The sequence below is a fragment of the Diorhabda sublineata genome, chromosome 9 (genome assembly GCF_026230105.1).
Source record: "Diorhabda sublineata isolate icDioSubl1.1 chromosome 9, icDioSubl1.1, whole genome shotgun sequence".
Taxonomy (NCBI): Eukaryota; Metazoa; Arthropoda; class Insecta; order Coleoptera; family Chrysomelidae; genus Diorhabda; species Diorhabda sublineata.
In genome coordinates, this window is record NC_079482.1 from 25,486,675 (window position 1) to 25,514,307 (window position 27,633).

A 27,633-nucleotide genomic window follows, 5' to 3' on the forward strand; every position below is an offset into this window, starting at 1 on the left:
TTGCTGCATTAAAAAATGTTGGAATGAGTCCAAAGAACGAGCAACAAAATAAAAATTTCAAATCGGTCGATCTACAGGGTCACTAATAATGTTTTTCTACATATTCTATTTTGAACTCGATTTGCTGAACAAAAAAAGCTGAAGAAATTTTGTTGCTGCATTGAAAAATGTTCGAATGAGTCTAAAGAACGAGCAACAAAATAAAAACTTTAAATCGGTTTATCTACAGGGTCACTAATAATGTTTTTGACGCGGCCACCTTGATAGAGCTTCATATTTATCCAAATGTAAAATTTGTCAGACAGTAAAAACAATAAGCGAAGAATTAGATGCTAATTAAGTGCCATATTACGAAGTTTTCCGTTGGGCAAGTTTTTGAAAAGTAGTTTTGCGAAAAAAAATTTTTCCGTTCTTGGACGTCACGAAAAAAATGATTTTTTTGAATATTCTCAACAGAAAACTATCATTGGTGGAGAATTGTGGATAGAAAATTCGGAAAAATCATTTTTTTCGTGACGTCCAAGAATGGAAAAATTTTTTTTTTCGCAAAACTACCTTTCAAAAACTTGCCCAACGGAAAATTTTCGTAATACGTCGCTTAATTAGCATTTAATTTTCCTCTTATCGTTGTTTATGTCTGCTCCGTTAATTTTAGTCACATTTTCCAAAGAAAATATCGTAGATACACATTCAAATAAATTTCTTTAAACGTATAAAAATTTAGGGAAATTATTTTAACGCCGGCAACAGTGGAAACTCACTAAAACCACCATTTTGGATTACCTTATAGTAAGTAAATACAATTGAATTGTCAGTTTTTGAAGGATTCGTTGTTCAAAATAAGCGTTCGGTTGATACGAATCCGTTTAGAAAAAAAGAAAAGAGAAAAAAAAAACGTTAAAAACGAACTATAAAGTAACCCAAGGTTAAAAGGTTAACTCACAGTGGGAGGGGCAGAGAACGTGGTAGTCAATTGGGGACGAGTGGTTCGTCTAGCGGCAGGCATTGAAGTTTGTCTCTGCAATCTAATATTTTCACGTGTCTCCAGCATGGTTTGCGATCGATTCTTCAACGCTTTATTGATATCCTCTTTAACAACGTCACTTAAAAGCTAAACCAAACAAATTTTTGTTGTAACGCCCTCATTATTTGATAATAAATCATTTTTTGTTAGGTACAAATACATCGGTGTCGTAATATACGATTACGTCACGTTTTTTTAATCAATCACCCTGTATATACATGTCTAGATGAATATTTTTGGAAACGGTACGGTATATTCAAAATTGATTTGTGTTCGGTTTATCTTTGTACATCCCTATAGAAAATACTAACATGGCTAAAATTCAACCACATGTATTATCAAGGCGTTAAACATTAATGATATAAAAAAAAAAATTAAGATCGACGATTTTCGAAAACCCCTCGTATTTTCAAAAAAAAATCATTGGAAATAAAAAAAATAACAAGGATGGATAGATAATAAAATCAGCTTTAAAATGATATGTTACTCAACACCACTAGCTATTTCAAATTTTGCATGCTACAGGGGGAGTACAAAAATAAGTTTTAAAAATTTTCAAAAAATAATGCATATATTCGTATGTGGAAATTTTATTTGGTTCACTCTATACGGAAAAGGACGCAAGAAAGGGACAAAACATGTAAAAGGACTAAAAAAACGATCTGCGCACGATTGGGTGTTTATAATACTCCAAAAGCGTTTTTTGGAAAATAGTTTTCGATTTTTTTACAAAAATCCTGAATGCCCACTAGTAGCTATACATATTTTGTCACTTTCCTTTTGATTGGGGGTGTCACAAACTATGTATTCATCGAAAATCTTACCTCTCCCAAATACGGTTTCAATCCTACGTCAAATTCATCGAAGGACTCTTTTTCTTCTGGTAATATGTCAATTTCATCATCTTCCACTTCGTCAAACATATAATAATCACCCGATCTTATGGCTGTTGAAATAATCATATTAAACCGATATCCATTTTATATTCTATATTAGAAAAAGCGGAAACGGCCTCAAAGCAAGCATTTTTAGTCGATAATTTTCTTCCTTTTATCGATTCAAATGACAAAACTAACCAACAGTAAATTTTGACTTCAACAGTTTGTGTGGTTTCGAACCTGTCGCTAACTAACGAAAAACTAATCCTCTCCGATATACCTGACACATTTTTTGGGAAAAATCCAAAAACCTTCTACCTACTCATTATTCCATGTTAACACGAACCCAGGCGAGGCGTTTCAAATCGAGGAGAAATTTATTCTGTATCGAGACAACGCAGCGATCAGAGCTCAAACGCTGCGCCGTTTCGAGAGACTTAGCTCACGCGCACGCGTAGAAAAGAACTACTTTCCTAGCTAATGCCTCGACGACTATTGAATTACATCTCCTCTGAAAAACGTAATATCCAATCGACATTTTTGTCGATATCAACATCCCCAATGGTTCGCGATGACTAGTTTCGATGTTATTACGTCTCATCAGAGTGAAATAACAAATTTTCGTTGTGGCCGATAATGTAGATTTCAATGTTGAATGAAGTGTGTCAAATATATCAGAATAAATGATTCCTAATATTCACCTCTGGAATAATTTCGAAATTTTATTCTATCGTTCTTCAAAGGAGGAAACAACTACTTTCTTGGCTAATGCCTGGACGAATATTGAATTACATCTCCTCTAAAAAAACCTGTTGTCCAATCGATATAACATCGCCAATGGTTCGCGATTGCAAGAAGTGGTTTGTAACCACTGACTAGTTTCGACGTTATTACGTTTCGTCAGAGTGGTATAACAAACTCTCGTTCGGACTGGAGTCCCGAACTGAATACAACGTGAGAGAGCGTCGCTTTTTTGTTCATGTAGTTAGACATTCCCTAGCGAACGCTATCTGGCGCCATCTTCACTTCCAACTACAAACAACCGATCAAGGAATGATTTCGGAGTGAAAATTATTGACTATTCGACAAGGCTGCGTTACTAGAACCAAAGTATATATACTGATCTCAATTTACAAAGACTACAAATAGTAAATATCAATAAAAGTGTATCAACAACACCTCGTATCATTAAGACCCCGATTTCCTGAAGCGAATTGTCACCTGTGACACGTTAAGTCGTCAAAGGAGTGATTCCACTAATCAAAATAGCGTCACAAGAAGTGCAAGTACACTGTCCGACGCACGTTTCGACGAGACTGAAGACTTCATACACCACCAATACACCAACACTGTCCGACGAGACTGAAGACTGCATACACCACCAACACCGTCCTACGCACGTTTCGACGAGACTGAAGACTGCATACACCACCAATACACCAACACCGTCCTACGCACGTTTCGACGAGACTGGAGGCTGCATACACCACCAATATACCAACACCGTCCGACGCACGTTTCGACGAGACTGAAGACTAAATACACCAAACCGTCCGACGCACGTTTCGACGAGACTGAAGACTAAATACACCAACACCGTCCGACGCACGTTTCGACGAGACTGAAGACTGCATACACCACCAATACACCAACACCGTCCTACGCACGTTTCGACGAGACTGGAGGCTGCATACACCACCAATATACCAACACCGTCCGACGCACGTTTCGACGAGACTGAAGACTAAATACACCAAACCGTCCGACGCACGTTTCGACGAGACTGAAGACTAAATACACCAACACCGTCCGACGCACGTTTCGACGAGACTGAAGACTTCATACACCACCAATACACCAACACTGTCCGACGAGACTGAAGACTGCATACACCACCAACACCGTCCTACGCACGTTTCGACGAGACTGGAGACTGCATACACCACCAATATACCAACACCGTCCGACGTACGTTTCGACGAGACTGAAGACTGCATACACCACCAATACACCAACACTGTCCGCCGCACGTTTCGACGAGACTGAAGTCTGTATACAGCGCCAATACACCAACATCGTCCGACGCACGTTTCGACGAGACTGAAGACTGAATACACCACCAATACACCAACACCGTCCGACGTACGTTTCGACGAGACTGAAGACTGCATACACCACCAATACACCAACACTGTCCGCCGCACGTTTCGACGAGACTGAAGTCTGTATACAGCGCCAATACACCAACATCGTCCGACGCACGTTTCGACGAGACTGAAGACTGAATACACCACCAATACACCAACACCGTCCGACGTACGTTTCGACGAGACTGAAGACTGCATACACCACCAATACACCAACACTGTCCGCCGCACGTTTCGACGAGACTGAAGTCTGAATACACCACCAATACACCAACACCGTCCGACGTACGTTTCGACGAGACTGAAGACTGCATACACCACCAATATACCAACACCGTCCGACGTACGTTTCGACGAGACTGAAGACTGCATAGACCACCAATACACCAACACTGTCCGCCGCACGTTTCGACGAGACTGAAGTCTGTATACAGCGCCAATACACCAATACCGTCCGACGTACGTTTCGACGAGACTGAAGACTGCATACACCACCAATACACCAACACCGTCCGCCGCACGTTTCGACGAGACTGAAGTCTGTATACAGCGCCAATACACCAACATCGTCCGACGCACGTTTCGACGAGACTGAAGACTGAATACACCACCAATACACCAATACCGTCCGACGTACGTTTCGACGAGACTGAAATCTGTATACACCAACACTGTCCGACGCACGTTTCGATAACAAAGTTACCGTCATCAGAGACCGAAAAAAGACTCCTTCAGTCGTTTTCATGTCCGATACACCTCAAGTCAGCTAGAGAAACAAATTACCACGTAACTGGAAATATTTTTTTCTTTGTAAATTGAGTTCAATATAGCTACGAGTGGGATAACTCTATTTATATGAAGAATTGCATCACTAATTACAAAAAATATAGTTACAAAAGTGTCTTTCTATATATACATGCAACATAATTTTGTTAGCACAAAACATGCAATTTTAAACTATTTAGATAAATATTTATATTATACACATGCTTAGTAAGTTACAAATATGACATTTTAACGTATATACAAGTAAGTATTAATGTTGATGTTGTGGGAATGTGGCAAATCAAACACCTAAGTGTACTATTTTTAATATCTAATCCTATCTTTCGAATGATGTGTGATAATTTACGAATCACGTGAAAATTTCAACCTCCGATCGCCTTAAAATGAAAGCCAGGATTGCCCAAATTTTGTTTGCGCATCCTGAAACAATGCAGGGAATTATTCTGATCCTCGATAACGCGCGTTCTCGCAACAACAACAACTCCTTCAGCAGTTTTGAACACCCAAAAATAAAAAAACAATCCTCCCAAAAGCTCAACTTAAATTTGCTGTTATTGCAAAAAGACGTTAATATCAATACATGTTCGAGTAATGTCGTGAAACGTCGTTTTAATTGAGGCAATAAGATCATAATTATTGGGTTAGGTTTAGTTATGTAAGGATTAGTTAGGTTAGGTCAGGATTAGTTAGGTAGGAATTAGTTTAGATCAAGTTTAGGTTTAGTTATGTAAGCATTAGTTAAGTTAGGTTAGGTTTAGTTAGGTTAGGTAGGGATTAGTTAGTTCAAGTTTAGGTTTAGTTATGTAAGGATTAGTTAGGTCAGACTAAGTTTAGTTATGTAAGGATTAGTTAGGTTAGGTCAGGATTAGTTAGGTAGGAATTAGTTAGATCAAGTTTAGGTTTAGTTATGTAAGCATTAGTTAAGTTAGGTTAAGTTTAGTTAGGTTGGGTTTAGTTAGGTTAGGTAGGGATTAGTTAGTTCAAGTTTAGGTTTAGTTATGTAAGGATTAGTTAGGTCAGACTAAGTTTAGTTATGTAAGGATTAGTTAGTTCAAGTTTAGGTTTAGTTATGTAAGCATTAGTTAAGTTAGGTTAAGTTTAGTTAGGTTAGGTAGGGATTAGTTAGTTCAAGCTTAGGTTTAGTTATGTAAGGATTAGTTAGGTCAGACTAAGTTTAGTTATGTAAGGATTAGTTAGGTTAGGTCAGGATTAGTTAGGTAGGAATTAGTTAGTTCAAGTTTAGGTTTAGTTATGTAAGCATTAGTTAAGTTAGGTTAAGTTTAGTTAGGTTGGGTTTAGTTAGGTTAGGTAGGGATTAGTTAGTTCAAGTTTAGGTTTAGTTATGTAAGGATTAGTTAGGTTAGGACAGGATTAGTTAGGTAGGAATTAGTTAGTTCAAGTTTAGGTTTAGTTATGTAAGGATTAGTTAGGTTAGGTAGGGATTAGTTAGTTCAAGTTTAGTTAGGTAAGGTTAGGTTTAGTTATGTAAGGATTAGTTAGGTTGGGTTTAGTTAGGTTAGGATTAGTTAGTTTAAGTTTAGTTAGGTAAGATTGGGTTCAGACTAAGTTTAGTTGGAAAAGGATTAGTTAGGTTGGGTTTAATTAGGTTAGGTAAGAATGAGTTAGGTTAAGATTAGTCACGTAAGGATTAGTTAGGTAAGGTTATGTCAAGTTTAGTTATCTCGAACATGGAATGAAATTAACGTAAGCTAAATCGTAAAACGTACACTGATACAATAGACCAAATCAAGTAGCTGTAATTTGAAAACAAATATGGTTGATGGACGACAATGCCTGCGACAGCATCTCAACCAGCTGTCCGAGGTACATAGAAAACGATGATTAGATGCCGGAGTAGATTTAACAGACGCGGCTCTATAAACGCGTCCTGAAGGACACCCCGGACTCAAAGAATCATCGACGACAAGGTACTAAGACGCATTTGAAAACGTGGAAGCACATCTGGAGAATAGGTTGCGCCCCGTTTGGGTCCCCGTGGGCTGGAACCTCGATCTTTGCAAAAGAAAAAAAGATACGAGAGAGGGAAAAACGTTAAAAGGTACAAAATGTGTCTTTGGGAAATGTTAACAGGGAAAAATGCTCGATGAAACCTAGTTCTGTCCGTGGTCTCAACTATAATTGGGCAGAACGTTATCCGGTAACTCTGGGGTCTACTAGAAGATCTGAAACACCAAGAACGAGTCTAGGAAATGCTCCAGGCGGATGTGCTCAAGAATTTCAGACGGATGGATCATCAGAAGATGCTTTTACTTCGTCAGCTCGCATCAGAACATTGTCGGAGCAAAGTTTCAATAAATTATTAGGTACCAGGAGGCGAGGCGACAAAACGCACGATTACAATGAAAAAACGAGTAGCGGTTGAAGACGATGTTTGTCGTCCAGCGGCCATATTATTAGTGTTGCGCAGGTCAAGATATTTGATCGCCCTATATACAGATTCTAACGAAAGCGCGCCGCTATTTGGGCATTAGCAAATTTCGGTGCATCCAAATATTTATTTTGAAAATGCTCGTACAACCTAATAAAAATTCATGCGATGTTTGTACAACTATACACACCAAAACTAAACAAAAAAAAAAGTTCTTAAAAAAAATTACCCTGCTTATACGTCACTGGCGGTTTGATCGCATATTTTGGCCTACCATGACTTACAGAATCTGTACACAAAACAAAATACGTAATAAAAAAATAAAAAATCATCAAACGTATCAACTGATCTATCTCGATCTGTAGATGAATTATTTTGAATAAAAACATGTAAACACCACTCAATGAGTCGTGTGACCAAGAAAAACACATTTTTTTGGCCAAAAATCGATTTTACTCATCCCATAATCTCCTCCGAGACCAATACGATCACTCCAAACGCTTCTCTAACTCCTAGATGACGTTCTTGTAGAAGAATTTGTCTTTAGCATCAAAATAGGCTTCAATTTCAACAATTGCTTCTTCATTCGATCGTTTTTTAAAGATCACTAGTCACTGGGGACCAGATCTGGACTATACGATGGATGAGGAAGCGATTCGTTCAATTCAACCATCGTCGCTATCGATTTGTGAATCGATACATCGTCTTGGTTGAACAGTTGTTTTTTCTACGACATACGATGAGGTTTTTATCTCGATTTTTGCATTCAGCACCTCTATGCAGATAGAGCCGTAACCTTGTAAGCTTGTTTTGGACGCTTCGGACGTGGTTCACCGGTTGCAGTCCACTCGGATGATTCCGGAACGAAATAAAAACAGATTTTATAATTTCAACGCCATCTGTGTGTCAGTCGCACGACTTATCGAGTGATTTTGTATTTAATACACTCAATACCCAATCCAGAATCTCGCGAGGCGTCTCTTTAAGAAGCTCGTCACGAATATTGGCGAGCGAAGGCGGCAGGAGTGCTAGCCATCCACACTCTCGATTTATACTGTATTTACGTTCTCGAGTCTTTTGATTTGGTCGCGATAAATCGACAGGGAGGCGAGGCGAGACGTCTAGAACCCACCGTTCACACTCTTGCACTAGAATTGACTCGAGTGGCCTCGTGGAGAGTCTGGATCGGGTTCAAGAATACGAATATTGAGACGCGTGTGTGTGAATTCGATGGAAGAGGAATTTTTTTGGGGGGGATATGGGGGAATTTATTCCTTTTGGCCCACGAACCAATTCACTAGTTTACAGGAAAATCTGTAATATCGTCTATAACATTAAATTTTCGATTTTGAACTTTTTCGGGCGCGTGCGCACTTTCGACATGTTTTTTTCGGTTTAATAACTGGTTTTTATCACCTCGACAAATCTCATATTTTGGAAAAATAACGTTGAAAATAGTATAAGAAAAAATAACGCAATTTTTTTTTAAATCTTATTGACTTACCCTCGTAAATTTCTTTTTGAAATCGTTATATAAAAACAATACAAATAAAATACTGGGTTTTTTGTTTCACCACCGCTACACCAACACTCACAATTTAAGATTTTGTGTAGTTTTGGTGTAAACAGTTTTCAGTCTCGTCGAAACGCGCGTCAGACGGTGTAATTTTGGTGTAAACAATCTTCAGTCTCGTCGAAACGCTCGTCAGACTGTGTAATTGTGAGTGTTGCTGTAGTTTTAGTGTAAACAGTCTTCAGTATCGTCGAAATACTCTTCAGACGGTGTAATTTTGGTGTAAACAGTCTTCAGTATCGTCGAAATACTCGTCAGACGGTGTAATTTTGGTGTAAACAGTCTTCAGTCTCGTCGAAATACTCGTCAGACGGTGTAATTGTGAGTGTTGGTGTAGTTTTGGTGTAAACAATCTTCAGTCTCATCGAAACGCGTGTCAGACGGTGTAATTTTGGTGTGAACAGTCTTCAGTCTCGTCGAAATACTCGTCAGACGGTGTAATTGTGAGTGTTGGTGTAGTTTTGGTGTAAACAGTCTTCAGTCTCGTCGAAACGCGCGTCAGACGGTGTAATTTTGGTGTGAACAGTCTTCAGTCTCGTCGAAACGCGCGTCAGACGGTGTAATTTTGGTGTAAACAATCTTCAGTCTCGTCGAAACGCTCGTCAGACTGTGTAATTGTGAGTGTTGCTGTAGTTTTAGTGTAAACAGTCTTCAGTATCGTCGAAATACTCTTCAGACGGTGTAATTTTGGTGTAAACAGTCTTCAGTCTCGTCGAAATACTCGTCAGACGGTGTAATTTTGGTGTAAACAGTCTTCAGTCTCGTAGAAATACTCGTCAGACGGTGTAATTGTGAGTGTTGGTGTAGTTTTGGTGTAAACAGTCTTCAGTCTCGTCGAAACGCGTGTCAGACGGTGTAATTTTGGTGTGAACAGTCTTCAGTCTCGTCGAAATACTCGTCAGACGGTGTAATTGTGAGTGTTGGTGTAGTTTTGGTGTAAACAGTCTTCAGTCTCATCGAAATGCGTGTCAGACGGTGTAATTTTGGTGTGAACAGTCTTCAGTCTCGTCGAAACGCGCGTCAGACGGTGTAATTTTGGTGTAAACAATCTTCAGTCTCGTCGAAACGCTCGTCAGACTGTGTAATTGTGAGTGTTGCTGTAGTTTTAGTGTAAACAGTCTTCAGTATCGTCGAAATACTCGTCAGACGGTGTAATTTTGGTGTAAACAGTCTTCAGTCTCGTCGAAATACTCGTCAGACGGTGTAATTGTGAGTGTTGGTGTAGTTTTGGTGTAAACAATCTTCAGTCTCATCGAAACGCGTGTCAGACGGTGTAATTTTGGTGTGAACAGTCTTCAGTCTCGTCGAAATACTCGTCAGACGGTGTAATTGTGAGTGTTGGTGTAGTTTTGGTGTAAACAGTCTTCAGTCTCGTCGAAACGCGCGTCAGACGGTGTAATTTTGGTGTAAACAGTCTTCAGTCTCGTCGAAACTCGCGTCAGACGGTGTAATTGTGAGTGTTGGTGTAATTTTGGTGTAAACAGTTTTCAGTATCGTCGAAACGCGCGTCAGACGGTGTAATTGTGAGTGTTGCTTTAGTTTTGGTGTAAACCGTCTTCAGTATCGTCGAAACGCGCGTCAGACGGTGTAATTGTGAGTGTTGGTGTAGTTTTGGTGTAAACAATCTTAAGTCTCGTCGAAACGCGCGTCAGACGATGTAATTGTGAGTGTTGGTGTAATTTTGGTGTAAACAATCTTCAGTCTCATCGAAACGCGTGTCAGACGGTGTAATTTTGGTGTGAACAGTCTTCAGTCTCGTCGAAATACTCGTCAGACGGTGTAATTGTGAGTGTTGGTGTAATTTTGGTGTAATTGTGAGTGTTAGTGTAGTTTTGGTGTAAACAGTCTTCAGTCTAGACGAAACGCGCGTCAGACGGTGTAATTTTGGTGTAAACAGTTTTCAGTCTCGTCGAAACGCGCGTCAGACGATGTAATTGTGAGTGTTGGTGTAGTGGTGGTGTAAACAGTGTGTTCAGTTGAATTTGAGTGTTTTTATTATGATCTGATTCATGATTTTCAAGAAACATTTTGATCTGATCCAACCTTGTGTCCGGAAAATGAAATGTGCAAATATAAGAAAAGTGTAATGGAAGATTTACGAAAATTAAGCCACGCAAAAAAATATCGAAAACGGTGTTTGGAATAGTCGTCATTTGAGCTGTATATAAGAGCGAAAAAAAAAAAGAAAAAAAGATAAATCAAATAAAATATTTTCAATATTTACACTAACATAGAGAATTTTTGAAAAAAAAAAATTGATACTTCGTAAAATATAAAGTTGTTTAAGAAGGGCATGTTCCAAGTCGAAATTAACGTGATTTGCGCGCCCAAACTCCCATTTAGAAAAAACTTTTTTACAATTTTTTTCTAATATTTGCGTGCATTTCCATTTTTTCGAAAGTATACTAACACAATCATAATTATTAGATTAACCTCGTATATTATTATTGTTTATACAAGGTTCGTAGAAAAAGCTTTACTCTTTTTTTTAGTTTTTGTTTTTTTTTTATTTGAATCCATATTTAGGACAAAGTTTTGTTTCAACAGTACCAAAGTTTCATCCTCATATCCCATATACATCATCATCAACTTTCATGATAATCTTTACGTAACTTTTTCACGGTTTCTATAATTTTTTTCACGTTAAACATTCCAAATTATATTTGTTTCACCATAATTATTCAACAAAGGGAAAATTTTCCTTTATGTGAATATTAAAATTACTACTGTCAAATTGATTTTGACAATTTTGACAGACTACAAATGAAACACGCGATATATTAATTAATTTCGATGGCAGTGAACGTGTTAAAACGTTAATTGGGTTTTAATTATCAGAATGTATCAATATTTAGAAAATTTATGGAACATTAACCTTTAAAAACAACTTTAGTAATTTTTTAAAAACATAAATGTGTCTATTAAAGCATATACACTGCTTTAAATAAGAATATTTCGAAGAATTACATTCGTGATGACTGAGAGGCGATCTGGAAGAATAACTGATAATGCTCTGTCTGGGCGTGACGTAGCTACCGTGCATCCAGGGCGGTCCTATCAATAGGTTGCTCCTCCTTCTTTCGCTCCTATCTTCGCCGTCAGTCGGTCCTTTACGTACCGTAGGTGGTTCGGTAACGACGGTGGGTGCTTCGGTATAAGGTGGTGGGGAAAATACGGGAAAGCTTTCGTCCGGGGACGAAATACGGGGATGCATTTCGGAATTGGGCGGCGACGAAAACGAAATTTTTTGCGGATCGAGGTAACCCTCGAGAGAAACGGTCATTACTGCCGAATAGGGAGAAGGAGGAGCTTGTGGATTTGCGATCGAACTGCGAGGTGTTAAGGGAGCTACTTCGTCTTCATCGATCGGAGTGTGGTAACCGGATTGTTGGGACATTGTCGAACTACACGACGTCGCCGACGCCGATTTGGCTAATGGAGGGCGAACTAAACACAACGAACGAACTTTTTTTTAAACAAAAATTTCGCAATTTAAATTTTTTTCAATGGGGATTAACGATGAAATTATTTTTTCTAAATGGATTTATTTAATGGTCTATTAGCCTCCATTTTAAATATCTAATTCATTAAATCAAGCGATATTAAATCGATTTCAACTATTAATAGCATTTAAGACAACGCCGGCCCTGTTCATTTTGTAATCTTTACAAGAATGTGATATAGAGAAGTAGTGGGGGACAAAATTTTACATTGCAGTTGTTTTAGTGAACTAAATCTCTACCTATATCGTGGTTAAATTAATTCCCCGTAACCGTAAATATTTTTTTTTAATTTGGTATAAATTAAAATCACGTTTATAATTCGACATGTTCTTTAGGTCGAGTTTCGCTTGCGTCGATTATCGATCTACATCACGTTTACTGATCGGTGTAACGATTTTCGCATCTCTGTGTCGATGCCGTAAGAGCTATTTTTGAGTGAAAAGTGTTTTATGTGAATGTTGACGGCCGTCAACAAATAAAAACATGGCTCCCGTTTTTTTCCTACGATTTCTGACTAGAATTTTACAAAATTGTTTTGGATTCATTTTATAAAAGTGATTTTATTGAAATATTTCGATATCTAACTACCGATTTAAAAGATTTCGTACTAAATATTGCAGAAATTTGATGGGCTCTAATCGTTTGAGTTCAATTTAAGACTAGAAACAAGTGTTTTCGCGTATTCTATTATTAGCTTCGATCTTTATACAATAAAATATCAACCAATATTTTTATTAAATTAATTCCGCGCAACCGAAAAATATTTTTTTAAATGTAGGACTAATGAAAACATCATATTTAAAAAAAACAACTAGTTTTTGTTTCAACATGATGTTTAGGTCGAATTTCGCTTGCGTCGATCAAACAAATTTCTAATTTGAAAATTAGAATTGACAAATGACAGTTGTGCGTACCATAAAAGTGTGTCTAAATCGTGGTCCATTCTGTATACAGAGCCAAATCATATAAATTTGGAGAAAACTGAGAAAAAAAAGGAAAAGTAACGAAAGTAGGGTTAATATTTCGAAACGGCGATTAATCAATTAATGAAAGGGGTTAATTATACGGATAGAGCTTACCCCCGACATATAGATGTTATGAAAAAGGGGTTAAAAACAATGATATGTTTTTGAAGTAAAGTTGAATCGATTAAAACAACAAAAGCTGTCGTTTTAATATTAAATTTGCGAACACGTAAATTATGTGCAGATGGAATAATCACTGAAAACAGAGACAGTAAAAATATTTGGATCATACAAATACATAGCAAAGTATTTCTTGGATTCAAATTAGGAATCCCGATTTTTTTTCATAAATTTTCATAATATTTCATATATATATCCTCTAGTTCCGTTACAAATATAATTATTATGAAATAATTCCGAAAATTGATGAGTTTTCGCAAAAAATACGAGGGTGGTGTGGTGGCTGTAGTGATTCGCCGTTTATTTTGTCTCTACACATGCGCGTTCGTTCTCGACGCATGCTTCCCTCCCGCCATCTCGCGAGTGACTTCAGAAATTCTTCAGGAACTATCAGGAAACCAGAAGTGGAATCAACTACGAGGGCGAATCATTAAGTACGGATGTGTTTCGTAATTTTTGCAAAAACTCTTCCAATTGCGAAATATTTTATTCCATTTTATTTAATAGCACCAAAAAAAAAACCAAGTTTGCAAATTAATGTAGTCAAATCAATTTTCTCTATGATTTTACGATTTATCTATGTCAGAACCAAATTTTAATTTTATTTAATTCGAAAAAATATTGTTTATTAGTTTAATATTTTCACATTATCAAAATATTTAGTTTGAATGTAATTTTTCCAAAAAAAAATTCATGTTTCGAATACATTTATTTAAATTGAGCGACAAAAGAGCCAAATTGGCATCGATGAATCAACGATATGTGGGCTAAATCGAAAAAAAAAAACCATAACAAATATTTTTTTCCCACAATTTTTCGTTATTTCGAAAGAAAGACATAAGATTCGAACCTCCGATCTCCGTGTTGGAAATTAAGCACTTCTATAACCTTACCAACAACACCGTTACGGCTCTATACAAGTTTCGACGAGATGTGGGTTAGTTTATTTCTAACTGTCTTTTTGACTAAGATTCAAACCTTCGATCTCCGTGTTGGAAAACACCGTTACGGCTCTATACAAGTTTCGACGAGATGTGGGTTAGTTTATTTCTAACTCTCTTTTTGACTAAGATTCAAACCTCCGATCTCCGTGTTGAAAATTAAGCACTTCTATAACCTTACCAACAACACCGTTACGGCTCTATACAAGTTTCGACGAGATGTAGGTATATAAGCAGCAAAGCTGTTTATAACGTATTGAAATGGATAAATCTTTTGAGGACACCCTGTATAATAAAAGCAAGCTTTTGCGTTTATAGCTGGTAGCTGTAAATTTTAAATAATTATTATCTAATGGTAGATGTCGCTCGTTTTTGAAGCATTTATAATACAATATGATTGAATGAATGTTATAAAAAATAATTTCAATTTTTATTCGGGTAATTTTTTTTTACTTAAATTTTTCCTAGTGAGGGGGTGCAATTTTTCATTTTTATGATACTTGTCATCAAGTAAAAAACGCCATATTAAAAGTGAAAAATAATTTTTTGTAACAAAAATTGTTGTTACTATCATAAAATCGACAGGGCAGGACTGGGATCTGAACAGAATATTCCGGAAACTTTTCGAGAGTGTTCGAAAAAATATTATAAAAGGGAAATTTTTTAAATATTATGAATCGAGAAAAAAATGAAAAATGGTGATTAATCCACGTGGAAATATATTCTGATAACGGAACTACAGGTTAGGAAAGTCACTTATTTTGTACAGAGTGATTTGTAATTTCATAACTCAACAATTATCTTGAAACGTTTCTATAAATTTTGGTTCATGATTTACATTATTGTCAGGTCGTTCGTTTTTCTGAAAATCTAACGATTTTTATTGTTTTGTTTTTTGTAACAAATCTGACAACAATGTAAATAGCACTGTTATATCATTTTCAGTTTCGCTTGTATGTCTTCGATTATCATTTTCGGTTACTTCTAGACACCGGAACCATTTGAATTATTACACTTATCAAGGACCGAAAACAATACACTGTTTCCATAAATTCCTGTAATTATCCTTGTCAAGATCCCCAGGATAAAGAAAACTTTTTAAAAACATTAAACGATCAGGGAAATTGGAAATTTTTCTTGTTTAAACAAACAGAATCATTTGAAATTTTTTACTAGTATCAAGGACCGATAAAAATATGATAATTTAATAAATTCGTGCCATTTTCTTTGACAGGTTCATCAGGTTCATGGAATTGTTTCACAAAATTTAAACGAATAGATACATTCAATGTTTTTGTCTTCTTCGAAGAACTAGATTCATTCGAAACTTAATACATCCATTAAGGACCGATCAAAATACACCAATTTGGATAAATTCCTGTAATTATCCTTGTCAAGGTCCTAAGGATAATGAAAACTTTTTAAAAACCTCAAACGATCAGGGAAATTCTCTTTTTAAACAAACAGAATCATTTGAAACTTTGCACGAATAACAATGACCGATGAAAATATGATAATTTAATAAATTCGTGCCATTTTCTTTGACAGGTTCATCAGGTTCATGGAATTGTTTCACAAAATTTAAACGAATAGATACATTCAATGTTTTTGTCTTCTTCGAAGAACTAGATTCATTCGAAACTTAATATATCCATTAAGGACCGATCAAAATACACCAATTTGGATAAATTCCTGTAATTATCCTTGTCAAGGTCCTAAGGATAATGAAAACTTTTTAAAAACCTCAAACGATCAGGGAAATTCTCTTTTTAAACAAACAGAATCATTTGAAACTTTGCACGAATAACAATGACCGATGAAACTATGATAATTTAATAAATTCGTGCCATTTTCTTTGACAGGTTCATCAGGTTCATGGAATTGTTTCACAAAATTTAAACGAATAGATACATTCAATGTTTTTGTCTTCTTCGAAGAACTAGATTCATTCGAAACTTAATATATCCATTAAGGACCGATCAAAATACACCAATTTGGATAAATTCCTGTAATTATCCTTGTCAAGGTCCTAAGGATAATGAAAACTTTTTAAAAACCTCAAACGATCAGGGAAATTCTCTTTTTAAACAAACAGAATCATTTGAAACTTTGCACGAATAACAATGACCGATGAAACTATGATAATTTAATAAATTCGTGCCATTTTCTTTGACAGGTTCATCAGGTTCATGGAATTGTTTCACAAAATTTAAACGAATAGATACATTCAATGTTTTTGTCTTCTTCGAAGAACTAGATTCATTTGAAACTTAATATATCCATTAAGGACCGATCAAAATACACCAATTTGGATAAATTCCTGTAATTATCCTTGTCAAGGTCCTAAGGATAATGAAAACTTTTTAAAAACCTCAAACGATCAGGGAAATTGAAAATTTTTCGTTTTTAAACAAACAGAATCATTTGAAATTTTGCACGAATATCAAGGACCGATGAAAATATGAAAATTTCATTAAATTCGTGTTATTGTCCTTTCCAGGGTCACAAAAATAGCAAAATCTTTTTCCAAACTTTTCAAATAACCATAGATGGCTTTAAATCAAAAGAAAAATTAAATATCATTGTGAATTGAAGAAAGAAAGTGTTGAAACCAGAAAAAAGTGAATAGAGACATTCCGGAGAGGTTACCATCCTCATGACTGAACATTCTCGATTGTTCGCTGTTGAACAAGCTTATGTAGTAGCACTGAGCCGCTTTTAAACGAACATATTTTATTTTCATAAACCAAAATTTATAAAAAATCATCCTGGTGTGTATATAATTTATCGGATAGATTTAAATTTATATTTACAAGATACATAATAAATAAAGCGTAGAAATACTCTGATTTAAAAAGTGATTAGTCCATCTTTCACTTACCGACATAATGATTTGTGGTTAACATTCTGTCACCTTGAATTTTTTGTTGGTTCGCCTTAATCCTCTCCATCTTTTCCCTAATCTTTTCCAAAACCTTCTTCTCGGTTTCTTCTTGTTCTTTCATCGTTTGTTGTCGCATCTCCTCCATAAGTTCCGCGCCTCTGGAAGCCAGAATGGCCGTCGCCTTGGTATCGTCTATGATGTGGAAGAAATTGTAGCTGTTGAATATTCTCTTCTGCAATATCAGCAAGGTGAAGCAGATGACGTCCCAGGATATGCCGCCTTCGGAGATGGCGCAATCTTGGCCGTCGTCGCTCGACGTCGGCGGCAGCGCCCTGGACGCCGTCCCCACGAAATTTCTAACGCAAGTTATGGCGAACATTTGAATCAACCAACAACAAACCGATGGGATGTAATGGGGGTATATGCAGCCCAATATTTGGAGGGAGCATTTGATGAAGATGACCGTTACGTTGTAGCCCAGGAGGAACTGCCAACTGAAAGGAAATAAATTCGGGTGTTACGGTGGTTGGTTGGGTTTTTTTAAGTTCGTAGACTTACTATCGTAGAATTTTCGGAATGGGTCTCAGGTAGAAATCGGATCCGTGCCATAAGAAAACGAATGCGCACAATAAATATCCCAAGGAGAATACGTTGACGCGCGAAGTTCCCGCCCAAAATACAACCGCCAACGTTATCCAAAGGAAACTTTGCAACACCGCTTTTTTCAATATGTCCAAATATGATCTGTGAAAAATTGAATCAAATTTTAATTTTGTTGAAACGATTAAAATTTATTATATCAAAATTTATGAATTTGTTATGATAATTTAATATTTATAATTTTTTATATATTTTTTTTGTGTAATATTTATGATATTTCCAATAATATGTGAAATGTAGTTAAACTTGGCAACATAGCATACGGTTGAAATTATTCTTTGATAAGATTTTTACAATTGAAAGTAGCTTAGAAACCATAGAAAAATTGGATTAAAAATTTGTGTAAATGTCAAGGGATTTCTAGGAAAATTTGAAAATTTTGAAAAATCCATATAAAAAATTTTGGGAACCCAAAAAAGTTGAAGAATCGCAATAATAGGAAAATTCAAACATAAATCTACGAAACTATCTTTGACATTTGACATTTGACATTACTTTTTATTTTTCGATATTTTTTTCAATTTCTTGATGATTTTTATATTTTTTATGATTTTCGAAATTAAGGAAGAATAGTTCCAAAAATTTTAATAAAGATGAAAAAATTGTATACATTTGGAAAAATTAAAAAAAAATTTAAATGGGAAAATATTTGAAAAAAAATCGAGGAAAATACCATTTATATTCAATATTTTTCTTTTTTTTAAGTTTTCTGAAGAGAGATATTTGATTAAAAGATGTAAAAATTTGGGGGACTATAAAAACCAATTAAAAATTTTGAAAATTATAGAAAAAAATCGAAAAATTTGAAAAAAAAAACAATTGAATATACATACAAATCGATTCATCCTATTAAAAGGAAATTGAAAATTCTGTGGGAAAAAATTAGAAAAGGTTGGAGAAATTAGGAAAAATCACTAACATTAAAGGGAAAAATTGAAACAGAATGTGAAATAATATAAAATTGGAAAAAAATGAAAAAATCGGAGCTGAAAACGGGAATGCAAAAAAAATGGGAAAAACCCGTAAAAATCAGCAGAAAATTGACACAAATTCGAGAAAAACTTCCAAAAATGACGAAAAAATCTAGAAATTCAAAAAATCAGGAAAAATTGAATCAAAATGTAAAATAATATAAAATTCGAAAAAAAAAATGAAAAAATCAGAGATGGAAAAGAGATTGCAAAAAAATTTGAAAAAACCGTAAAAATCAGCAAAAAATTAACACAAATTCGAAAAAAACTTTCAAAAATGAAAAAAATCTAAAAATTCAAAAAATCGTAGAAAAAATTGAAATAAATTGTAAAATAATATAGAATTTTAAAAAATGAAAAAATCAGAGATGAAAAAATCAGAGATGAAAGAAAACGGGAGAGCAAAAAATTTCGAAAAAAATCGTAAAAATCAGCAGAAAATTGACACAAATTCGAAAAAACGAAAAAAAATCTAAAAATTCAAAAAATCATTGGAAAAATTGAAATAAATTGTAAAATAATATAGAATTTAAAAAAATGAAAAAATTAGAGATGAAAGAAGAAAACGGGAGTGCAAAAAAATTCAAAAAAATCGTAAAAAATCAGCAGAAAAATTGACACAAATTCGAAAAATAAAATTCAAAAAATAATGAAAAAAATCTAAAAATTCGAAGAATCATGGGCATAAATTCAAATAAATGTTCAAAATTTTGGAAATTGTGTTGAATATACGAAAGGAAAATGAAAAACCTTGAATATAAAATAAAAAAAATATATACAAAACAACAAATAGCTGGTGAATTTTTGAATAAAATCATAATAATAAGAGAATTTCTAAAAATAATAAAAAAAATCCGAAAAATCACGGGCAAAATGCAAACAAATGTTAATGTGTAATTTCTTTAAGAAACTGGTGAAAAAGTTGTTAAAAAAAACTTAAAAATAACCAGTGAAATTGCAATATTCAAAAATGTTTCTAAAAATCGTATGGAAAAATTAAAATAAAATGTAAAATAATATATGATTTTAAAAATACTCAAGAAAATCGAAAATAAAAAGGGAAAAGCGGGATAATTCGAAGAATTTCTAGAAATAACGGGAAAAATATAAAAAAATTCCGTAAAAATCGTAAAAAAAATTGAAACAATAGAAAAAAAGGATGTATGCCATTAATACTCAAAAAGTGGGCGAAAAAAATATATACAGGTGAATTTTAAAAAATGAAATTAATAAAATTTTATTAAAAAATGCAAAAAAATCTAAAATGTTCTAAAAAAAAGTTGAAAATAACCAGTAAAATTGGAAATAAAAATTCAAAAATTTGCAAAATAATTTTAAAAATCATGGTAAGAAAAATTAAAACAAAATGTAAAATAATATATAATTGCTGAAATAGTCAAGAAAATAAAAAATAAAAAGGAAAATGCAGAAAAATTGAAAAAAATCCTAAAAATAACGAAAAAAAAAAAAATAAAATTCCAGACCTACTTAAGAAGATTGAAAAAAAAAAGAAGAAATTCCAAAAAAAATTTTAATAATCTGAAAAATTGAAAAAATCATGAGAAAAAAAGTAAAAGCGAAAAAAATCTCAAAAATGACATTAAAATTGAATAAAAAGTAAAAAACTGAGAATCTAAATGGAATAATAAAATTTGGAGAAATTTTTATTATTTTTAATTTTTTCATATTTTTAGTAAATAAAAATTGAATTTAAAAAAAGATCGTAATCGAATTGAAAACCGATAAAAATAATTGGTAACCCGTTAATTAATACCCACCTAACAAAAGTAATATAATCCGGTACCGGATTAACGAAATCTTTTTGTTCCGCTTGACTAATTATACTCTCGTTAGATCCGCCGGCATAATTTTGTCCGGCGTATCGTCTTTCGATCCTAAAAACTACCCATTGCCTCGATACCGCCATCAACAACATAAAATCGAAAACCAATTTTTCGACTGGCGGCGGCGTGTAATTATCCAATAAAAACGCCCAAGATTGCAAACTCCTCAGAACCGGATCGGCGGCGTCCCAAGGGAATTCTGAAAATGGCATTTTTCGGAAAAACATCAAAAGGGTAGTTAAGGTGCGACGTACCTATACATAAGCTTGGTGGTAATCCGACTGCTTGGAAATATTGGAACGGGATCGAAATGGCTATGAAAATTAGGTAAACCACCCAAATACGGGATAAGGTGTTTCTCGGTAGGGAAAACATAATTAACAACCATATACAGTGCATTAAAGCGTATAAATCCATTCTGACCGCTATTAGGGTTGCTATGAATATGAAAGATATCTAAAAAAAATATTGATAATTGTCTTAGAAATATGGAAAAAATGTGAGGAAAAATTAAAACAAAATTTAGCATGAAATACTCGAGAAAATCGAAAATAAAAAGGGAAATTCGCGAAAATTCTAAGAATAACGAGAAAAATTGAAAAACCGAAAGTAAATTTGAAAAAATCTTCGGAATTGTACAGAAAATTCGAAAAAAAAGGAAGAATCCCTAAAAAATCGGAAAAATTAACATAAAAGGTGAAAAAAATTGAGAATTGCAGAATAATTCATAAAATCCATAAAATAAAGATATGAAAATTATTTCTAGAAAACCGAAATAAATATTCTTAGAAAAAAATGATATAATTCGAAAATATTTCAAAAAATCATTAAAATAATCTAAAAATTCAAAAAAACCGATTCAAACAAATGTTCAAATTTTAGAAATTGTATGAAATATTCGAAAAGAAATGAAAAACCTTGAATATGTAATTTTTTATAAAAGGAAAATATGGAAAACAACCAAGGAATTGAATTTCGAATAAAAATAAAATTATATAAAAAAAAACAATAAAAAATATCGAATAAATTTCTAAAATCGAGAAAATATCCGGAAATCATCAAAAAAATCCGATAAATCCTAAAAATCGTGGGAAAATTTTGATCAAATGTTTAAATTCAAAAAATTGGGAAATGGAAAATAATTCAAAAAATCTTAGTAATATTTAGAAAAACGTTGAAAATTTTCCATGAGAATAATTCGAAAAATCCCAGAAATAATCAGAAAATATTCTAAATTTGGGTTAAAATTAAATAGGATAATAAATTCGAAAAACCTTTAAAAAACTCGAAATAATACACAATTACAGAAATAATACGGAAAACTGGAAATAAGAAGGGAAAAGTTCAAAAAACCCTGAAAATTACCAAAAAAATTGGGAAATGAAAAATCATACAAGAAATCCTGAAAAACAAATATAATTCTGAATATAAATAATTTAAAAAGCCTCACAAACTTCGAGTAAAAATTAAAAAATAGTCAATACGCAAAAATCTTGAAAAATTAAAAAAAAATTAAAAGCCCCCCTCAAACTTTGGGTGAAAATTAAAAAATAAATGAATTCGCAAAAACTTTTAAAAAATTTAAAAAATAACTTCTCGGATTAAAACATAAATTGAATATAAATAATTTAAAAAGCTCCACAACCTTCGAGTAAAAATTAAAAAATAGTCAATAAAACGCGAAAACCTTGAAAAATAAAAAAAAATTAAAAGCCCCCCACAAACTGTGAGTAAAGATTAAAAACAGTCACTAGACACGCGAAAACGTTGAAAAATTAAAAGCCCCCCACAAACTTTGGGTGAAAATTAAAAATAGTCAATAAATACGCAAAAACTTTAAAAATTTAAAAAAAAAACTCGGATTAAAACAAATTGAATATAAATAATTTAAAGCCCCCCACAAACTTTGGGTTAATTATTAAAAAATAGTCAATAAATAAGCAAAAACCTTGAAAAATTAAAAAAAAAATTAAAAGCCCTCCACAAAGTTTGGGTAAAAATTAAAAAAAATCACTAAACACGCGAAAACCTTGAAAAATTAAAAAAAATTAAAAGCCCCCTACAAACTTTGGGTAAAAATTAAAAAAAATCACTAAACACGCGAAAACCTTGAAAAATTAAAAAAAAATTAAAAGCCCCCCACAAACTTTGGGTAAAAATTAAAAAAAATCACTAAACACGCGAAAACCTTGAAAAATTAAAAAAAAATTAAAAGCCCCCCTCAAACTTTGGGTGAAAATTAAAAATAGTCAATAAATACGCAAAAACTTTAAAAATTTAAAAAAAAACTCGGATTAAAACAAATTGAATATAAATAATTTAAAGCCCCCCACAAACTTTGGGTTAATTATTAAAAAATAGTCAATAAATAAGCAAAAACCTTGAAAAATTAAAAAAAAAATTAAAAGCTCCCCACAAACTTTGGGTAAAAATTAAAAAAAATCACTAAACACGCGAAAACCTTCAAAAATTAAAAAAAAATTAAAAGCCCCCCTCAAACTTTGGGTGAAAATTAAAAATAGTCAATAAATACGCAAAAACTTTAAAAATTTAAAAAAAAACTCGGATTAAAACAAATTGAATATAAATAATTTAAAGCCCCCCACAAACTTTGGGTTAATTATTAAAAAATAGTCAATAAATAAGCAAAAACCTTGAAAAATTAAAAAAAAAATTAAAAGCCCCCCACAAACTTTGGGTAAAAATTAAAAAAAATCACTAAACACGCGAAAACCTTGAAAAATTAAAAAAAAATTAAAAGCCCCCCTCAAACTTTGGGTGAAAATTAAAAATAGTCAATAAATACGCAAAAACTTTAAAAATTTAAAAAAAAACTCGGATTAAAACAAATTGAATATAAATAATTTAAAGCCCCCCACAAACTTTGGGTTAATTATTAAAAAATAGTCAATAAATAAGCAAAAACCTTGAAAAATTAAAAAAAAAATTAAAAGCCCCCCACAAACTTTGGGTAAAAATTAAAAAAAATCACTAAACACGCGAAAACTTTGAAAAATTAAAAAAAAATTAAAAGCCCCCCTCAAACTTTGGGTGAAAATTAAAAAATAAATGAATTCGCAAAAACTTTTAAAAAATTTAAATCATAACTTCTCGGATTGAATATAAATAATTTAAAGCCCCCCACAAACTTTGGGTTAATTATTAAAAAATAGTCAATAAATAAGCAAAAACCTTGAAAAATTAAAAAAAAATTAAAAGCCCCTCACAAACTTTGGGTAAAAATTGAAAATAGTCAATAAATACGCAAAAACCTTGAAAAATTGTGAAAAAAATTAAAAGCCCCCCACAAACTTTGGGTGAAAATTAAAAATAGTCAATAAATACGCAAAAACTTTAAAAATTTAAAAAAAAACTCGGATTAAAACAAATTGAATATAAATAATTTAAAGCCCCCCACAAACTTTGGGTAAAAATTAAAAAAAATCACTAAACACGCGAAAACTTTGAAAAATTAAAAAAAAATTAAAAGCCCCCCTCAAACTTTGGGTGAAAATTAAAAAATAGTCAATGAATACGCAAAAACTTTTAAAAAATTTAAATAATAACTTCTCGGATTAAAACATAAATTGAATATAAATAATTTAAAGCCCCCCACAAACTTTGGGTTAATTATTAAAAAATAGTCAATAAATAAGCAAAAACCTTGAAAAATTAAAAAAAAAATTAAAAGCCCTCCACAAACTTTCAAAAATACAAAAAAAAAAATTTTTTTTCGGATTAAAACTTAAATTGAATATTCTAAAATAATTTGTTGATTAAAAATCTTCTATTTTATAAATATAACCGAAAAATTTTTATTTTTATTTATAATAATTACATTAAATAAATAAATAAAATTTACCTCGACGCCAAATTTGTAAAAACCATAATTGGCCATATATTTAGCGAAATGTACCAAATTTTTATCGGCGTCGTCCCTAGTTATCCTCGGAAACATAAAAAAACGTTTTTCCGTCGAACGACCTCTCGACAATCTATAATTAAACTGACGTACCTCGATCACCTTCCATAAACACATAACGACTATAAACATTATATTCCACAAAACCAAACCCGGCAAATTCTGATCTATCTCCGATAATTTACCGAAACCCAACCACGGTCCGTTGTTCACTATCGTCTCGTTCAAATTCGGATTTTTCTTAACCTCAAAATCAAAAATATCCCATTAGATTCATCGAACATCGAAAATATTTATACATAACCTATACTTACTCGACACGAAACGTTCCATTTCTTATCGTTTATATACGATATCTGATATATCATGCGACCCAATATTAGAACCGATACGAAAACCGAAGTAAAATACGCCGTGAACATCTGCACGTTTCGACCGCACGTGAAAGATATAGTCGCCAATACGACTATTACGAAATAGATGGCGCACTTGTCGTAAATACACATCAGCATCGTGAAAAACAAAACTATCTTCAACATGTGTATTTCCAAAAACAGGAATATTATATGTTTCGTGTAAAAAAATAATTGCAACGCTTTTTCGAACCATTTCGTCATCAGAACCGCCGGCACAACTAAAACAAAAAACACCCATCAATCCATTGGATACGTTGGATCCAATAAACGCAACGTTTTTTTTTTTTTTATCATTTAATCATTTTTCTTCGGCTTATTGTAGTAAGTTTTACCATCCGTCACGATTCCAATTCTTCTTCTTAAGACGCCATCTTCCTACGGTGGTTGGCGCCTCAAAATGTGTCGCCATCCCAGCAAGTCTTTTGTCTACGCCAGTTTTCCTTCGATTTTCCCTTCGTGTATGTTCATTCATTTGTTGTAGGATCTCTATGTTTGTCCAAGATACATTTCCAATTTCCATGGTCCAACTTCCACATCCGTACAGAAAAAAGATGTAACAACAAATCGTTCTGGTCCGGAGTTCCAGGCCTTAGAAGTGTCCTCATATCGTTCAGAGTTTTCTTCGCTTGCCAAATTCTTGACCTGTTTTCGGTTTTTGGGTCGCATTTCTGGTTGACAACCACTTCTAGGTATCTTAAGAGATGTCACTCGTTCAATAATCCCCCCCACGGGGTCTTAGGGTGGCGTTTCTTTGTATTTTTGGGTATACCAATAGTTTGGTCTTAAACGTAAACACATTCTACAATAACCTCCACGAGAGATTGAAATTCTGGTGGAACACAGGTCGCTACCAAGTTTGTTTATAATGTTTCGTTCCCAGAAAACAAACCAAATCCTTCTCTCTGGTGTGGAGCCTTTGATTTTGACTGTTCTACATCTCCAAGGAGAAAAGAATTCTAGTTCTGTGCAGAGGAATATTTCCTCTGTCGGGGCCGAACCACGAAAAACCCAACGAACCTCTCACCTTCACCAATTCAATGCTGACGTCGTTCTTTTATTTTTATTTAAGTGGTAGGGAAAGTTTTACCAGACAGTAATGGTAGAAATGTGGGGTTAGCACGTACCGAAACCCATTCCGCTAATATATCCTCCTAGTCTGTATCGTATACTTCTGTCAAAGAAAGGCTTTAGATGATTTATATCTTTATTACTCTCTCGATGCGTCCCCCAATCTATGTCGGTTGATTCGAAGTCATTCGCATGTCATTTATGACATGCAGGTCTTGGGAGGACGTTCCAGGAACTCCAGTAATTTTTTACTGTCCTGTCCTGTCCTATCCCATTAAGGAAATTTGTGCCCCCCTTTTTCATTAGTTCCATTTTTTTTTGTGTACAATTAGGATTTGAAAAAAACATTATTTTGTTTGTCTAGTGCAATTAATGATTCCGTAATCACTTGATTATCGAAAAGGATTATTGTATCTCTTATTCGGTAGATCCTGTGCACAATGAATTGTGCACAGGATCTAAACACTAGGAAGGTTTTTGTATGAGTTCTTATTGATTCAGAATATTGAGTTCTGGGCAAATCTGTTGTGTGAAACTTTACCTACAATTTTCAAAAATTTCTAATTTTCCCCTTCTGAATACACTTTTTGATAACAAAATTATCAAAAATGGCCGATAAAAAATAATAAAAATATAATTGAATGAATATTAGTCAGTAGAACCAATAAATAAGTAGAAAATATTTTTTTTTATCATTCTATGAATAATCAGTTGATAAAATTATTTTCCTAATATATACAGGGGGTAATTTAAAAAAGAAAAAAAAAATACTCTAACATATTTTATGACTTATCTGTGGTTGGTAATTTAACCTAATACTCACTGCCACCCTAACCACTAACCGCCTGGAATTTTTTCAACTGAATTTTCAAATAATGATCAACTTACTGGCTAAATCTTGTTCGCTGTAATATTTCGAAGTGGATTCCCTACTTCGGTCCATGTAAGCTCCCCCCTTGTACCGAACTGTCGTTTATACTTTCGTTTTCTTGGGGTTGGGTTTCCGTTTGAGATGTGGAAGTGCGTTTTGGATCGGTTAGTTGCATGAAATCGTGATGGAAATAATGTAATTGTATAACGGTTACGATAACGAAAAACGTCGGTGTGACTAGTCTTACGAAAAGTTGTTTAGTTTTATATTGTTCCAATCCTATATCGTGCTGTCTAGAAAAATAAAAAAATTCATAAAAAATAAATTATTCGGACCGGAATCAACCGTTCTAAAAACTTTCCAATATTGACCGGACTATATGGAGGTTAATTTCACCACAACATAGAGTTTATATAAGAAATTGGTGAGAATTAGAAAGTTTGTATCGATCAGTGTGTAGCTATACAATCTTTTATTTAACAAGGTGATTTATTATCGTGAACAAACAGTTTTTAAAGACAAATGACTAGTTATTATTGTGAAAAGACAGTTTTTAAAGACAAACGACTATTTATTATTGTGAAAAGACAGTTTTTAATGACAAATGACTA

The 27,633-nt window shown here is 33.5% G+C and overlaps 1 protein-coding gene across 1 annotated transcript in view; it reads right to left on the reverse strand.

The window, feature by feature from the left end:
- Window positions 1-27,633, reverse strand: part of LOC130448562 (piezo-type mechanosensitive ion channel component) — an 80,837-nt gene that overhangs the window by 20,932 nt on the left and 32,272 nt on the right. Inside the window, exons 14-24 of the mRNA XM_056785977.1 lie at window positions 27,085-27,315; window positions 26,208-26,254; window positions 24,982-25,301; window positions 24,608-24,913; window positions 21,000-21,201; window positions 20,680-20,944; window positions 17,829-18,014; window positions 17,268-17,764; window positions 7,454-7,513; window positions 1,849-1,970; window positions 944-1,111 (exon numbers count right to left, since the gene is read on the reverse strand). Coding sequence (XP_056641955.1) covers window positions 944-1,111; window positions 1,849-1,970; window positions 7,454-7,513; window positions 17,268-17,764; window positions 17,829-18,014; window positions 20,680-20,944; window positions 21,000-21,201; window positions 24,608-24,913; window positions 24,982-25,301; window positions 26,208-26,254; window positions 27,085-27,315 — 2,404 coding nt within the window. The remainder of the gene's footprint in view (window positions 1-943; window positions 1,112-1,848; window positions 1,971-7,453; window positions 7,514-17,267; window positions 17,765-17,828; window positions 18,015-20,679; window positions 20,945-20,999; window positions 21,202-24,607; window positions 24,914-24,981; window positions 25,302-26,207; window positions 26,255-27,084; window positions 27,316-27,633) is intronic.